This window comes from Nuphar pumila, chromosome 6 (assembly GCF_984573655.1).
Source record: "Nuphar pumila chromosome 6, dmNupPumi1.hap1.1, whole genome shotgun sequence".
Lineage (NCBI taxonomy): Eukaryota > Viridiplantae > Streptophyta > Magnoliopsida > Nymphaeales > Nymphaeaceae > Nuphar > Nuphar pumila.
Window position 1 is genome coordinate 27,824,878 of NC_143254.1, and position 15,828 is coordinate 27,840,705.

At 37.6% G+C, this 15,828-nt stretch overlaps 1 protein-coding gene across 1 annotated transcript; it reads left to right on the plus strand.

The window, feature by feature from the left end:
- The first annotated feature begins 1,164 nt into the window (after window positions 1-1,164).
- Window positions 1,165-3,243, plus strand: LOC149834480 (uncharacterized). The gene is made up of 2 exons (XM_090010143.1): window positions 1,165-1,472; window positions 2,581-3,243. Exons 1-2 carry the CDS (start codon window positions 1,275-1,277, stop codon window positions 3,073-3,075), a joined length of 693 nt encoding a protein of 230 aa, XP_089866269.1. The 5' UTR covers window positions 1,165-1,274; the 3' UTR covers window positions 3,076-3,243.
- The last annotated feature ends 12,585 nt before the right edge of the window (window positions 3,244-15,828 follow it).

Genomic DNA, 15,828 nt, shown 5'->3' on the forward strand with positions numbered 1-15,828 from the left:
AACTAGATCAACAGGTTTCGACCAAAACTTAGCTAGCACCAGAGTCTGAACTTCGTCGAGTAATTTTCCAAGGACGAATGCGTAGCAAAGAAGAACAGATGACTACTGCCTACTAGGGATGCACACAAGCCATTCTCGATCTAAAAAAGCCTAGCTCGAATTGAGCCGAACTTGAGAAGTTGTGTACAAACTCAGCTTGTGTCTGGCTCGACTTGGCTCAAGCCGCATTAACTTACACTTAAAAAACAATTGCATAAATGGCAGGATTTTAGTCCAAGATCTCATGCATTCAAGGTATACATATCTAAAAGCAGGTTTTGTAATTATAAATCAACAAAAACAATACATGTCCTAAAATTAGTCGCCATATAACACAATTAGACGAGCTTAATCAAGCTAATCAAACTTAATCAAGCTTAAATGCCCGATCAAGCTCGGCTCATTTACTTACTCGGACGAGTCCAAGTCGGGTTTAAACGAGTCGAGCCCAAGCCGAGCTCCAGCTAGCTTGGCTCGTTGTGCAGCCCTTCCACCTACTACTAGGTAGGGGTGTCAATGGATCGGGTTTGGTTTAGATCCAAGTAAAATCAGACCCAAACTTGATTTGAGATGCTAGTACAGGGTCCCTACCCAGGTCCAATCAAACTCACTATAACGGAAACCATACCCTGATCCTATAAAGAGTACATGAACTAAACCCGAACCATACCCAATAAAATAAAGTTTTTTATCCTTTTTACATTAAAAAATACCTAATCTTTGTTGTAACTTGGGTCGGTTTCAGGTCTGGTATAAAAGTTTATAAATCACACCGGATCCATATATTAATAGGACCTTCCAGGTCCTACCCATATTCTAATTGTACCTTCTTATTTATCACCAGACTTTATAAGGTTTTGATAAGGGTCGGATCCGGGTCAAACCCGACCCATTGACATCCTTACTACTAGGACCAAAATGGCCATTTCACACAGAAGAACCATTATCAGCAACGATGGGGGCATTAAATGGGTCATTAATTGCACCATCACGACTCTCTCGCTCTCTCACGCACACACAAAAGCCAACACACAGCCCTTATTTGTCTACTCCCCCCCTTCCTAACGGATTTCATTTAAAAGCTCTTCCCTTTGTAATTATTGCTCCTTTTCAAAGTTCGAACCCTCTCTCTCTCTCTTCTTCTGAACCCCAATAGCTGCGATTGATTGCCTCTCTCTCTCTCTCTCTCTCCTAGTCCGTTAGCGGTTTGTGAAGGAGACGCAGATCGACCGAGAATGGCGGCGGAGGTGAGCTATGTGCTGCGGATGATGATGAGTAAGAACGGGAAGGAGGAGGCGGTCAAGGCGGCTGGTGGATCTCATTCTCTGGTCACCAGGGATCTGCTCGGGGGTTGCTCTTCTCAGATTGTGTCCAAGGAATTGGATCTGGATTTAAAGGTGCCTTTTGGCTGGGAGAAGCGGCTCGATATGGCGGTATGTCCTCCCCTTTTTTCTTTTCTCCAGTAATTCCTTTTCTTTTGGTTGTGGCTTTTTCGTCTCTGAGAGAGAGAGGGGAAGCTCTTCATCGAATTCTAACAGTTTTAAGAAGAAGAAGATTGGAATTTTATTTTTTATTCAGTTTTTCTGGTTACTGATAGCCCAGTCAGTTTCCTTTTGTGAATATTTTATATGGTTTTACTGAATACTGATAGTGCAGTCAGTGAAAACGGGCAGTGATGTTGAGGATTTTCTTTTGTCCTTCCATGGAATTTAATAAAAAAAAATGATTTCTTTGCTGTTATTATATTGTTTTGTGATTTTTAAAAATTTGCCCAAATGCTTTTTTTAATATCTGTATGTGTGGTGACTGTTTCAATGAATTCAGGGAAGATTTTTTTAATAGTTATTATTGCCAATACAAATTTCGCTTTATCTGGGCAATTTCAGCAAAAAAAAAAATCCCTTCCACGCATTTACCCAAAAGAACAGGAAGTTCCCGGATTTCGAGAAATCCCTGATTCTGTCTGTTCTATTAGGAAAATCCCGTGTTTCTCGAGAATTTCACAAAGAGCAAGCGCATTAGTTCCCAGTGTTCCTCTTCCTGATAATCGAAGCTGAAAATCGCAACCTTTACAGAAGAATTTCTGTATAATACGAAGAGTGATCAGAGTACTGTGTGAATTATCTATGTCGCTCCTCGTTTTGATCTTATATCCAAAAAAGAAATAGTATTTTTACTAAATCCCAGAATTTGAAAATTTTAAAATTCCGAAAATCTCAATCCCTTTCATGATTTTTTCGTGGAATTCTACACTTTTGAGCCGTAATTCATTTCAAAATTGAAGAAACCTGATTCCCTTCATGATCATCTAAAGCTAAATTCCTTGTTCCCGTGTCGCCCAATTCCCTTCCGAGTTCTTACATTAAATATTTTTTTAAAGTATTCCTTCTCTTCGCATCTCAAAATTTTCATAATTTTTTGTTTGTTTTCGGGGTATCAGACTCCCTTTATGGGAGAAAAAGATACATAAAGAACGTATTTTTAATTCCTCTGGTTCACAAAGTAATGGCGTTCTTTTCCTCTCTCTCTTTTTGTACACAGTCTGGTGAAGTCTACCTTCAGAGGTGCGCGCCCCTCGTCATCGAGAGCAACAAGAAGGTGCAGCAGGACCTCAACTTTCCCCCACCGACGCCCTCCTCCTCATCGTCGAAGCCGGACGGCCCCGAGTGCCTACCGGCGGGGACCCTGGACCTGACGCTCAACCTCCCCTCCGTCCCCCGCAACCACAGCGTCTGCACCCTCGAGAAGGTCAGGTCGGCCTTGGAGCGGGTCGAGCGCAACCTGAAACGGCCGGAGGGCTCGCCCTCTCCGGCATCATCTCCCTCCTCCGCCTCCTCGGAGAAATTCGGCGAGAAGAAAGCAGAGGAGCCAACCTCCGGCGGCGCTATGTTCGCGGCGGGGTGTCCCAGCTGCCTACTCTACGTCCTCATCTCCGGCCGGAACCCAAAGTGTCCTCGCTGCGACGCCGTCGTGCCCTTGCCCTCCTCCTCCGCCACCAAGAAGCCTCGCTTGGACCTCAACTCTTCTGTAATCTAAACAACTAAAAACTCTCTCTCTCTCTCTCTCCAAACCCCAAAAAAATGATAAAACATAGGAATTAATTTTTGGTTCTTGATTTTGTTATGGGAAATTGATGCCATTGCGTTTTGTGATAAACATTTAGTTAAATGATAGTAAAATGGGAATATGTATTCTTATTGTGTATATATTGTTCTTCATAGTGCAATATCACTCCTTTTATGTATCAGAAATTTCTGGATTTGTTTATTTATTTCTATTTTTGGTTGAAGTTGGGGTTGTTGCGTGGGCTTTTTTGTTTTTTGAAAGGCAAGCTGGGGTTAGGCAGCCCCCTACCAGTTATACAATTATGCCATTGGGTTTTGAACCTGAAACATCCCAACAAAGGTGACGTGCACTAGCTGCTCCTACCAGACAAGCTGAGCCCCGTTGGTTTTGTTGTGTGGAAAAACTTGACTGGTCTATTTCAATGAGGCACTTTTCGATTTTGACACGAACCTACTTGCTTTGCTTTGGTTGGTTGAGTCACACCAAACCTGTTTATGGAAAATGTATGATGAGTTATTGCGTGGAACATCACACCACACCACGTCCTGTTCTGTCCTGTTCCCAATCTTTCTTTAAGGATGGCAATGGATCGATAGAAAATGGAGCCCATCATGCCTCGCCCCGTTTGAATTGGAGATGGAAGACATGAAAGGGGGATGAAGCTAGGTGGAGAGGGGAGATAAGGATGGAAGGCAGGATTTTGAGACGGGGAAGAGGTTAAGACCTTATCCCGACCCAGATCCACTGACATCCCTATATTCTCTTGGGCTTCTAACCTATCAAAATGCCTACTTTTAGGCTCCAGCCATGGTCCCAACCCCATACTTAAATGGGGGTCCACCAAACATGTGACTTGAGTACTTGACCTTTGAGCCAAGTAGTGAAGTGTAGTGTAGACTCTCTGAACTCAATGTCATCACATGGAAAACGCCCCTACCGTTGAACCTCTCTTTTCTCATTAATTGCATCATCTAAAACTTCACATTTACCATAATTAAAAAGCTCTCCCCAAAATTAATTGCATCTTTGCTGCATACTAAAAGTACACATTTACACTACATTAATTGCATTAATCAATCTACATTTAACTAAGAACACACACCGTATTCATCTCATCTGCATCGTTTTCATTTATTAATTATCACCATCTATTAAAAATCATAATTAATTGTCATATAATAAACAAGTTGCAATCCGTAATAAATCTACATGCACCATAATAAAGGCAAGATTGATTATTGTGTACATAAAGAGGAAAAGTATGGGTATAGTCGTAATTTGGTGGATTAATTACTTCATTGAGTATTTGATTAATGATAAGATTCGTACCAAGGGCTCTGAACATCGCAGTGCTCTGACCGTCGGATTTCGAGGAAGATGGCGTCCGGCGAGCGTGAATCCAATTCATACGGCGTAGTCAGAGGGGGATGGTACGCCGTATCCCTGACACAACTCGTCGTAGTCAAAAGTCTCGGGTCTGATGGAACTAGCAGTCTGTGCCCCAGAACCAGATCCGAAGTTGACCACTACTCACTACACTCGGTCGTAGTAGATAGCCTGGGTCTGTGTGTGTGGTGTTCACCTTTTATCCCTTCGTCTGTCATTACTCATTAAGTTGCAGTTGGCCCGGATCAAGTTTGCTAGGGTCCGAATACAGTTTCAAGGTTTCCTCTGTGTCCAGGACTCCAGGTAATGGCCGTGGCACAATCATGACCGGATATTTTGATCAGGTTTTGATCGGTTGAGATGATATATATATATATATATATAAATTTTTTTCTTTTTTTTTGTCCATGACAAGAAACCTTCACCGAGAACCGGGTCACCTAGTGGGCCTAATTATATATGTTTTCTGCCATTAATTACTATATGCATGGATCGATAAAGGCCGCACCGATACTGACAACATTGGTTCGGACAAATAAAGTTTCAAAGCCAACCCACATAATTTAGAAGGTGACTAAACTGAAGTCCACCGGGTCTGGTTAGATATTTGTCAACATTCCCCAAACTTAGTTGATAAGGAATGGCTCATGGCTGGTACTTTTTATGTCCTTATTGCCATACATGGATACGGTGGCAGAGCCAAGAATTTAAGCTGGGATGGGCACAAATGAACAGTAAAAAAATATAATTTATATGACGTATCATATTCATAATTAAGAACCTTAATTGAAACTAAACAATAATCACGTTTAGAGTAGAATATAACCCACTGAAGTCTGCGCTTACATTTACCAAAATAAGTCTAAACTTTTAGAGCTAATTTGTTCTAATATAACAAAATTTCCTCTGAAATGTGTCAATTTTATTTGATTCGATCCATGATCATATGATCCTTAGAAAACAAATTAGTACGATCATCAAGATCCTTGACACAATGCTTTGATTAACATAACTTTTAGTTAGCAATAACTCATTTCGAAGTATCTACAATTACTTTTTGCAAACTAGCGATGCATCTTTTCTAAGAATCCATTTCTCCGAACTCAAAATCATGGGAGTTGGATTGGTCATAGAAATAACACAAAAATGTGAGATTTTCAGGCATACTTTGTGAAAAACAATTCCTTGAACGCAAGAAGATAACTAAGGCTATTCTTCAAAATAAATAATTGAGAAAACATCGATAATAGGAATTAAAGATAAAAAAATATCAAATTTAACATAATTCATGAACAACTTACTCATATCATCCTTGCCCAATTTTTCAACTTTTTTTGCTGGAGCACTGAAGAATGACCTCGTCGGCCGCATCAGCGACCTCATTCCCTACCTTCAGAAATCCATCAATCTCATCCAAAACTCTGAAAAGCGATCTGCATGCATCTTATTCGAAATCGATCGTATGCGAGATCAGATCTCAACCGAAGAATGCTTATCGGGCAGGCCTAAAAATCTAGGGCAATGATCATAAGATGACTCCTGCTCCCTAGAGATCAAGATAAAGAACTAGGATTCAAATCCCGTTGGGCATGGACCTTGGAAGATGCTCAGGTCCAGTCTATCATACCTTATTTCACCCCCGAACTTGGAAGTGAAGGTGAGCCTTCGCTTTTTTTGGATCGACTTCTGCCTACCCACCTGTTTGTTTTTTTGGTTCTCATTACATTGGGTTTACCTTGTTCACAGATTGACCCCATGGCAGCAAGAAATTAAACATGATCTGGTGCTATACTCCGATGATCTCTTGCCCACCAAGCAGGGGTGAAAACTGGTCTCATTCAGGCCGGATCTTGTCAGATCCTAATCTGAATTCAAAATGCAAACAGTAGATATGAATTTGGATTTGAATCTGAATCATATCCCCGAAGGTTAGATTGAATCTGAATCCAAAATACATAGGGTAATAGTAATACTGGATCCTTGAAAAACTAAAACAAGACAAGCTAGCTATCTATATGTAGAAATTGCAGTTGGGTCTGATTGTAATTTGGATCAATATCAGATCCAACTTAAAATATTGATCAGAAAGTGTCCGATTGAATAAATCCAAATCCATATTCAGTTTTTTCTTAAAAAGTTTGTTGGATATCCGACCATATCCAATTCGTTTGCAGCCCTAGTACCGACTAACCGAGGCACAAAAACTCCAACCCTAAAAGAGTCTTCGCCTTTGTAGATGTCGGTTGAAGTCATCGAAACACACTATGACAAACAATTTTGGATTCGATGAGACCTCCAATCTAGATCCAGTACATTTTCATGGATTTGGGTCGACCTTAGACTCATGTGGTTGGAAGTTGGAACATTGCAGATTCATATATGAACCGGACTCCTGGGCATGTAATTTGCTTTTCTACAGCCATTTACTAGGACCATTATCACCCCATAAAATTCGGATCCATGTTCGACTCTACCAAGTTGTACCCCATTCAGATCCAGCTTCTGGCCTGTTTCCGTAAATTCTGTTTTGGTCACACATAATCCGGACCTTATCCGATCCGTTCTTGCCCCTAACTCTCTGAAGTCTGACCTAAGGTGCACCCGAAGTCCAAACTCCATATCCCGATTCGTTACCATAATTGTTTCGTTGGACACTGGATTTTGACGGCCGCCCTGCTGGGCACGTAATCATCCGACGGCCATTAATGACTCTGAGATGACGTCTCCTCTGATGCCTCGTGACGACAAGTGCTGGAACCTTGAGAAAAACCCTTGCAACCATCAGTGTTTTCAAAAATGCCCCTCTCCCTGGTGGAGCATTAAATGCCTCGTCGTGGATCCATCCCCAAATCAATGCTCCGGTCCAAGTCTGGCATTAACTGAAGCTTTTAGCGTGGGCCCCACGCCCATTTAATGCCTGCATTGAATCGCGGAAAACGCTCATTAGAACCCGACGACGATAACGAGCCTAACTGCTTAGACCCCATTAATTGCTGACCTGCCACGTGGATTTCTTCTTATTTTCTGGATTAATAGGCTGAAAGTTAATTTATCGGTATTAAGTTTAGTTGTCCTTTTTAAGTTAAGAAAGATGAAATTAGTGAAATTTAAGCCTGCTTCGTGTAAATTTTGGGTGCTGGGAAGGATTACAAGGATAGCCTTGTGAATTTTAACTAAACAAATCCGTCTCTCTTCCAACTAAGTTTTACTTTCTATCACGATATTATCGGATACATCATGAGAATAAGGACAAATCCTTGAAGTTGTGCATCGACTATAAGATAATCAACCAAGCCACGATCAAGAATAAATACCTATCGCTGTGCATCAACTATAAGGATCTTTTCGGCCAGTTACAGAAGGTCAAGATTTTTTCAAAAATCGACCTTAGATCTGGATACTATCAACTTAGAATCAAAGTGATATTTTAAAGACGACCTTTCAGACCAGATATGGGCACTATGAGTTTACTGTCATGCCCTTTGAACTCACAAACGCTCTCGCAACTTTCATGGACCACATGAACAAGGTGTTCAAGTCATTCTTGAACACTTTCGTGATCGTATTTATCGACGATATTCTGATATACTTAAAAAGTTATGAACAACATCGAGAACACTTGAGCATTATCTTAAAGACCCTGCAAAGGGAACATCTGTATGCCAAGTTGTCCAAATGTGAGTTTTGGCTTGAGAAGGTGATATTTTTTGGACACATCATTTCTAAGGAAGGAGTGTTCGTTGATCTTGCTAAGGTCGATATTGTGATGAATTAATAACAACCAAGGAATGTTTGCGATATCAAGAGTTTCCTTGGACTAGTTGGATATTACTGAAGGTTTATCCACTATTTCTCCAAGATTGCTCTACCTATCACTATAAGAATTCTGCGGACTAGCGACGGACTCTATCCGACAATAATCCATCATAAATCCGTTTAGTGACGGATTGATGACGGCTTACCGATGGATAGAATCCATCATAATTTCTTGGTCGCTAATTAGCGATAGAACTCATTTGTCGCTACTTTCATCGCTAATTCACGATGGATTAACAAATGCCATGACCCGTCACTAATCCATCACTAAATAAGGACTGATTTGGATTATCGACAGATACATATCCGTTGATAATTCGTCGCTAAAATTTAACAACAAATACATATCCATCGCTAAATTTCATCGCCAATTTATCGACAGATTTGCGATGGATTACATTTCATCGCAAAACATCGACTGATTCAGTTTTTGAGATAGATAAATATCCGTCACTAATCCATCGCTAAATTGGCGATGGATATTAGTGACAGATATTATCCGTCGCTAATCCGTTGCAAAAATAAAAAAAAAATAAAAAAATTTATTTAAAATATAAATATTGAGAAAAATTTTCTCGTTATACAATTTATATAACCTGTGTATAAAAAATAAAGTACACATGAAAAATACATATACAATGCAGGTCAAACAAATTTAACACAAGTTATAAGTGAAACAAATTTAACAACCCACTATAATCCTCGTCAAGTTCTAATTAGTTACAAGTGAATATAAACAAAGAATTTTGTTTGAAACAACAAGTACGTGAAACAAATTCAACACATGAATTTAATCATCGCCAAGATTCAGAATATCATCCTCTTCATTGTCTCGATCTGTCCCCTTCATCCATGCCTCTATTAGCTCCTCTACGCTAATCATCTCCAGCATCCTACAAGAGAATCGAAATATTAGTATTGATAAACAAAATATAATGAAATAAATAATATGCAATGCACATAATATAAGGCAATCAAAGTAACATGGCTGAATGACACATAGACTAGCAATAACTTTTATAGTGATGTAAGCATGCTTATATGTATTCTAAGGTTGTCAAAAAACTTTCATAGTGATTCAATCATGCATATATGTGCCATAAGGCAGTCAAATAACTTTCATAGTGATGAAATCATGCTTATATGTGTTCTAAGGTTGTCAAAAAACTTTCATAGTGATTTAATCATGTATATATGTGTTATAAGGTAGTCAAATAACTTTTATAGTGATGAAATCATTCTTACATGTGTTCTAAGGTTGTCAAAACTTTTTTATAGTGATTCAATCATACATATATGTGTTATAAGACAGTCAAATAACTTTCATAGTGATGCAATCTTGCTTATATGTGTTCTAAGGTTGTCAAAAAACTTTCATAGTGATTCAATCATGCATATATGTGTTATAAGGCAGTCAAATAACTTTCATAGTGATGAAATCATGCTTATATGTGTTCTAAGGTTGTCAAAAAACCTTCATAGTGATTTAATCATGTATATATGTGTTATAAGGCAGTCAAATAACTTTCATCGTGATAAAATCATTCTTACATGTGTTCTAAGGTTGTCAATTTTTTTTTATAGTGATTCAATCATACATATATGTGTTATAAGGCAGTCAAATAACTTTCATAGTGATGCAATCTTGCTTATATGTGTTCTAAGGTTGTCAAAAAACTTTCATAGTGATTCAATCATGCATATATGTGTTATAAGGCAGTCAAATAACTTTCATAGTGATGCAATCATGCTTATATATGTTCTAAGGTTGTTAAAAAACTTTCATAGTGATTCAATCATGCATATATGTGTTATAAGGCAGTCAAATAACTTTTATAGTGATGCAATCATGCTTATATGTGTTCTAAGGTTGTCAAAAAACTTTCATAGTGATTCAATCATGCATATATGTGTTATAAGGCAGTCAAATAACTTTCATAGTGATGCAATCATGCTTATATGTGTTCTAAGGTTGTCAAAAAAAATTCGTAGTGATTCAATCATGCATATATGTGTTATAAGGCAGTCAAATAACATTCATAGTGATGAAATCATACTTATATGTGTTCTAAGGTTGTCAAAAACTTTCATAGTGATTCAATCATACATATATGTGTTATAAGGCAGTCAAATAACTTTCATAGTGATGCAATCATGCTTATATATGTCCTAAGGTTGTCAAAAAACTTTCAGAGTAATTCAATCATGCATATATGTGTTATAAGATAGTCAAATAACTTTCATAGTGATTCAATCATGCATATATATGTTCTAAAGTTATAAAAAAACTCTCATAGTGATTCAATCATGTATATATGTGTTATAAGACAGTCAAATAACTTTCATAATGATGAAATCATGCTTATATGTGTTCTAAGGTTGTCAAAAAACTTTCATAGTGATTCAATCATGCATATATATGCTATAAGGCAGTAAAATAACTTTCATAGTGATGCAATCGTGCTTATATATGTTCTAAGGTTGTCAAAAAACTTTCATAGTGATTCAATCATGCATATATGTGTTATAAGGTAATTAAATAACTTTCATAGTGATGAAAGCATGCTTATATGTGTTCTAAGGTTGTCAAAAAACTTTCATAGTGATTCAATCATGCATATATGTGTTATAAGGTAGTCAAATAACTTTCATAGTGATGAAATCATGCATATATGTGTTCTAAGGTTGTCAAAAAACTTTCATAGTGATTCAATCATGCATACATGCGTTATAATGCTATCAATAAAAATTCATAGTGATTCAATCGTGCATATATGTATTCAATCATGCATATACTAGCTTAAAATCTAATGACATGAAACAAATGACATAAAACTTTATACCAGATGGGCACCATAGCTCATGTTGAAAGCAGACAAAGTTCCCCTGTCCCGAAAAAAGTTGCACAACTCATTATGGACAAGGTTGGGAATGATTTCATGTAAAAAGTTATGCATTGTGTCTTGAAGAAGCTGGCAGACACCATCCCAAGAAACAACATGGTTAATCAGACGATGAGAGTTGATGCTGGCGGGAGAACTCTGAGAGTCCTTACTGCAGGAGGCAACGACTGGTGTGGTGTTCATGTTACTCCCAAACCCGAACATACGACCCTTTTTGGGTTCACCAGTTGCACTCACCCATGCTGCAGGATCAAACGGCGGATGCTGAGTGGAGTCATTGCCATATTGCTCTACCATCTGTTGCTCGTATGACTCCTACAAAATAATGATTACAGTATGAATTAAAAATTAAGAATTACAATGTTTATGATAATGTAATTCATGGTAACTTGTATATTATAATATTTATTAATACAATAAATACATATCATTGTCGCTCTCACCTTTTTTTATACAAACACTCCCGTGCTCTTACGTTTATGTGTTTCAACAAATACGTCCTTGTAAAGCACCATGCCTCCTTTTTCGGCTTCTTACAAGGTTAAATGATAAAAAAAATTAATTAAAAAGTAAGCAGAAATACTTATAAATTTGCCAATATATATTGATGAGTTACCATTTTCTTCTGGTGGCTTCCAAAAATCCTAGATCCACCTATGTGTAGATGAGCATCGGGCACCTTCGCTCAACTTTGTGCAGCCTTTGCTGAGCGGTTTCAAAATTCATGGCTCACTCACTTGTCACATATTGCATCCCAATAATCTGTCCTAATAGTAGAAGGGCCATGACCCTTCCACTGCAATGGATCATCTATCCCACCAGATGCTTTTATTGATGCAGTCTTCATATTGTGCAGCATGTCGGCAAATCGACTGACAGGCACCTTCTGCCATACCTGCCTCACGTCCTGCTCCTCCTTCGCAGTCATGAAGTGATTCGAAGCCTATAAATAATTTCAGAAAGTTAGTATATATGACTATAATAAAAAATTAAATATGAAACACATTAGCTATGATAAACGATTGTATATCATGAATGAGGATCATAATCTTTTCAATACCTCCTTTGGGTACTCTTTTCATTAAGCGATCGGTACTGGTAGATGTTGAAGTAGTGACTTCTTAATTTCTTGTATTACTTCTTGTGGCTCGAACCTCGCGTTGTATATGAATTGATACACATTAACAATCGACTATCGATATACACTATTTATAAGATAAGTATTGGACAAGTGACAATCAAATACTTACGGGCGACTATCGATATACAATATTTGAATGAGTCATCATGTGTCAGACTAAGAAGACCATACATTCAGCGTTGTCTCATGATGTGTATGAGTAACTGGTGTAGGTGGGTCATGTGCAGAGGAAACATCATCTACAAAACAATGAGTTAGAAATTCACACAATGCACATTTAAACTAATCAAGTATACAATTAGTTAAGTGATATACCTATAGAAGCAGCCCGTGAAGACGAAGGCTGAGACTGGCTACCATTGGGTGCTCGACCACTGTGACCTCCATGAACCATATTCTAACAAATAAAAATGTTATTTGGATCAGTTGTATTACTCTTGATCTTATCATGAACATGACATATGCATGAAATGTAAAAATTTAAAGGTCCTACATGAATCCGTTTTATAATTATGCATGAACTATGCATGTACATGCTAAGTATGCATAGAATGTAACATGATATGCAATTATATGAACATGGATACATAATCAAATCGAAAATAACTTCATGCAAGCATGCATACAGTCACATAAAACATTATAATACATTCAAATCATTCATATCACAACGATGTCAAACGTGTACCTGCAACAAACACACTCCAATATCCCGCTAACTACAACTATGACTAGCATGGTCTCCGAAATACAAACATAAGAGCATATGAGAAAGTGATGTGGTATGTATTACAAGATGTATTTCACTAGTTCGAATATGGTTCCTCATCACTTGTTTGACTTTCATATTCTTCTTCTTCCTCCTCCTCCTCTTCATCTTCTTCTTCATTGGGCGCTCATCCACTTGGTATATCATTTGGATCACATTCTTCCATATGTGTGCCATCGGACAATGGAGATGTAACATGCAGACCATGTGTGACATCGTGACCATAAGAGAAGTCATACATATCATTTGATTGATATTAATCACCCTCTTTAGCAATCTTGTCTTGCTATAACTGATCATACTCGGGGTATAGTTTAGACTTCACATTGTAAACCGCTCACCATTCATTTCTATCCGACTTCTTTGTATTCAGATATGAAGTATAGTAAACTTGTTGAACTTGCGAGGCTAATATGAATGGTTCATATGTTCCAAACATTGATTTATGATTCACCTCCACAATGCCTGAGGCTTTGTTGACTCTTGTTGTTGTGGGATCAAACCAATAACACTTGAATAAAGTTAGTGTTATTTATGCCTAAGTTAGTCAACTCCATTATTTCTTTACTAACACTGTAGTAGTCAAGTTCATTTTCATCATAACTGCTACCCTTGACACACGCCACTATTCATCGTTGACTTGTTTACACTGTAATCTTTTGTATGGAATCAATAACCATTTATGATGTACCTGTTATAACATTTCACAACTTTGGTTGAACCATTTTGTAAATCACATATTCCTTGATCATTAACATCGCTATGGCGGACCTACAAACATAAACAATGACTGTAATCACGACCAATTAAGTAACATATTGTTGTTTACACAAAAAGAATGCATGTCATTATCCTTACCAACTCTTTGAACCATGCCAAAAACTTATTTTCACGTTCTTTCTGTACTTCTGAATTAGTGAGATGTGAAAGTTCTCTTCGCAACTCCATATCAAATTGTTTGTACTTAACAAATATCTATATTACTGAACCATGTACGCACGTAGAGAACTTAGTGTTACATATTAAGTATACTTGATGTAGGGGTCGATCGCTGAGCAATTAAAAACGATATAGATTTATGCTATGTCCTACTCTCGATCTTCCAAGAGTCTTGACCGGCAACTGCCAAAGGCATGCCCAAGTGGTTTAAATATCGATAGTTTGTCAGCCACAGTAACTTGTTCTCCATCGTCATTACAAGATGGGCAAGTGTAACATGTTGGAATATGAGGTTTAAAGTATATAGACGAGAAATTTGAAATTTTTTCTAAAGTGTATGCCTCACAAATTGAACCCTCCACTTTTGCTTTATTCTGAACCTTTTTTTTGAGGTCAAACATGCATCTGTCAACAATATATATCTCGTAATACAATAAATTCTCAATAGCATTAGATAGAAAAATATAAATAAAAATATATCTTTCAAATGGGTACATCCATCGATATTGAACAAGACCACGAACCCTAAGTTCGTATGGCAAGTGAATCATCACATGTTCCATAACATCGAAAAATGCTGGCGAAAATATCTTCTCTAGCTGACAAATAATAGTGATGACAAAATTCTTGAAATTCTTTACCTCAGTTACTATAACTTTCGATGCACACAATATTTTAAAAAATTGACTCAACTCGGATAATACCATCCATATAGGTTTATCTAATATATCATGAAATGCTAGGGAAATCAACTGTTGCATGATGACATGACAATCATGGCTCTTCAACCCATATAATTGTCCCTCATCTATTTTCACAGCTCGATCAATGTTAGAGACGTATTCATCTTGAAATCTCAATTGTCTCAACCACTAACATACCTGCTTTACTTGATCTGGTCCAAACATGTACCTTGCCTTTGGTTTCGGTACTTTGCCATTGTACTCTTAGAGTTCCAATTCTGGTCTTTTACATATTACTTTTAAATCAATACGGGCCTTCAGATTATCCTTCATTTTTTCTTTGACATTCATTACCGTATTGAATACATTATCGAACACATTTTTCTCCACATGCATCACATCCAAATTATGTTGTTTCAATAAGGTCGACCAATATGGTAGTTCCTAAAATATAGATTTCTTTGTCTAATTATGATCTTTCTCAAATCCAAGGAAGAGCATCACACTACGGGCAACTGTCAGTCCATTTGAAAAGTATCACAATCGTCTTAAGATCTCTGTGCCATGCAACCGTGTAGGTGGACCTTCTATTTTAGTTATGCCTGCTCAGAACACATTCCTTTGTCGTTAGAACGGATGGTTACTGGGTAGAAATTGACAGTGACAATCAAACCAACATGGCTTCCTTCCATGCGTCAATCTAAAAGATTATGTATCCTCTATATAGTACAAACATGCCAACCTCCCATGTGTGCTCCAACCAGATAGCATACCATACGCAGGGAAGTCACTAATTGTCCACAGAACAATAGCCTTCATAATAAAGTTTTATTTTTTGTGGGCATCGTACATGAAAACATCATCATCACACATTATTTTCAGTTCATCAATCTATGACCTTAAATATACATCAAGATTTTGACTCGGAGACGTCAGACCAAGAATCAATAGAGATAAGAAAAATTTTTGATGCTTCATACACAAGCTTGGAGAAAGGTTGTATGGGGTGATAAATACCGGCCAACACAAGTATGAAGTTGATCTACCCCTAAATAGACTGAATCCATCTGTACATAAATCGAGCCA

What these genes read in the sequence shown, in the direction of transcription:
- LOC149834480 (XM_090010143.1), top strand. Translation starts at nt 1,275, where the DNA reads ATGGCGGCGGAGGTGAGCTATGTGCTGCGGATGATGATGAGTAAGAAC. An exon ending in AGAAGCGGCTCGATATGGCG is followed by an intron (nt 1,473 to 2,580) that starts GTATGTCCTCCC and finishes TTTTGTACACAG; the next exon opens with TCTGGTGAAGTCTACCTTCA.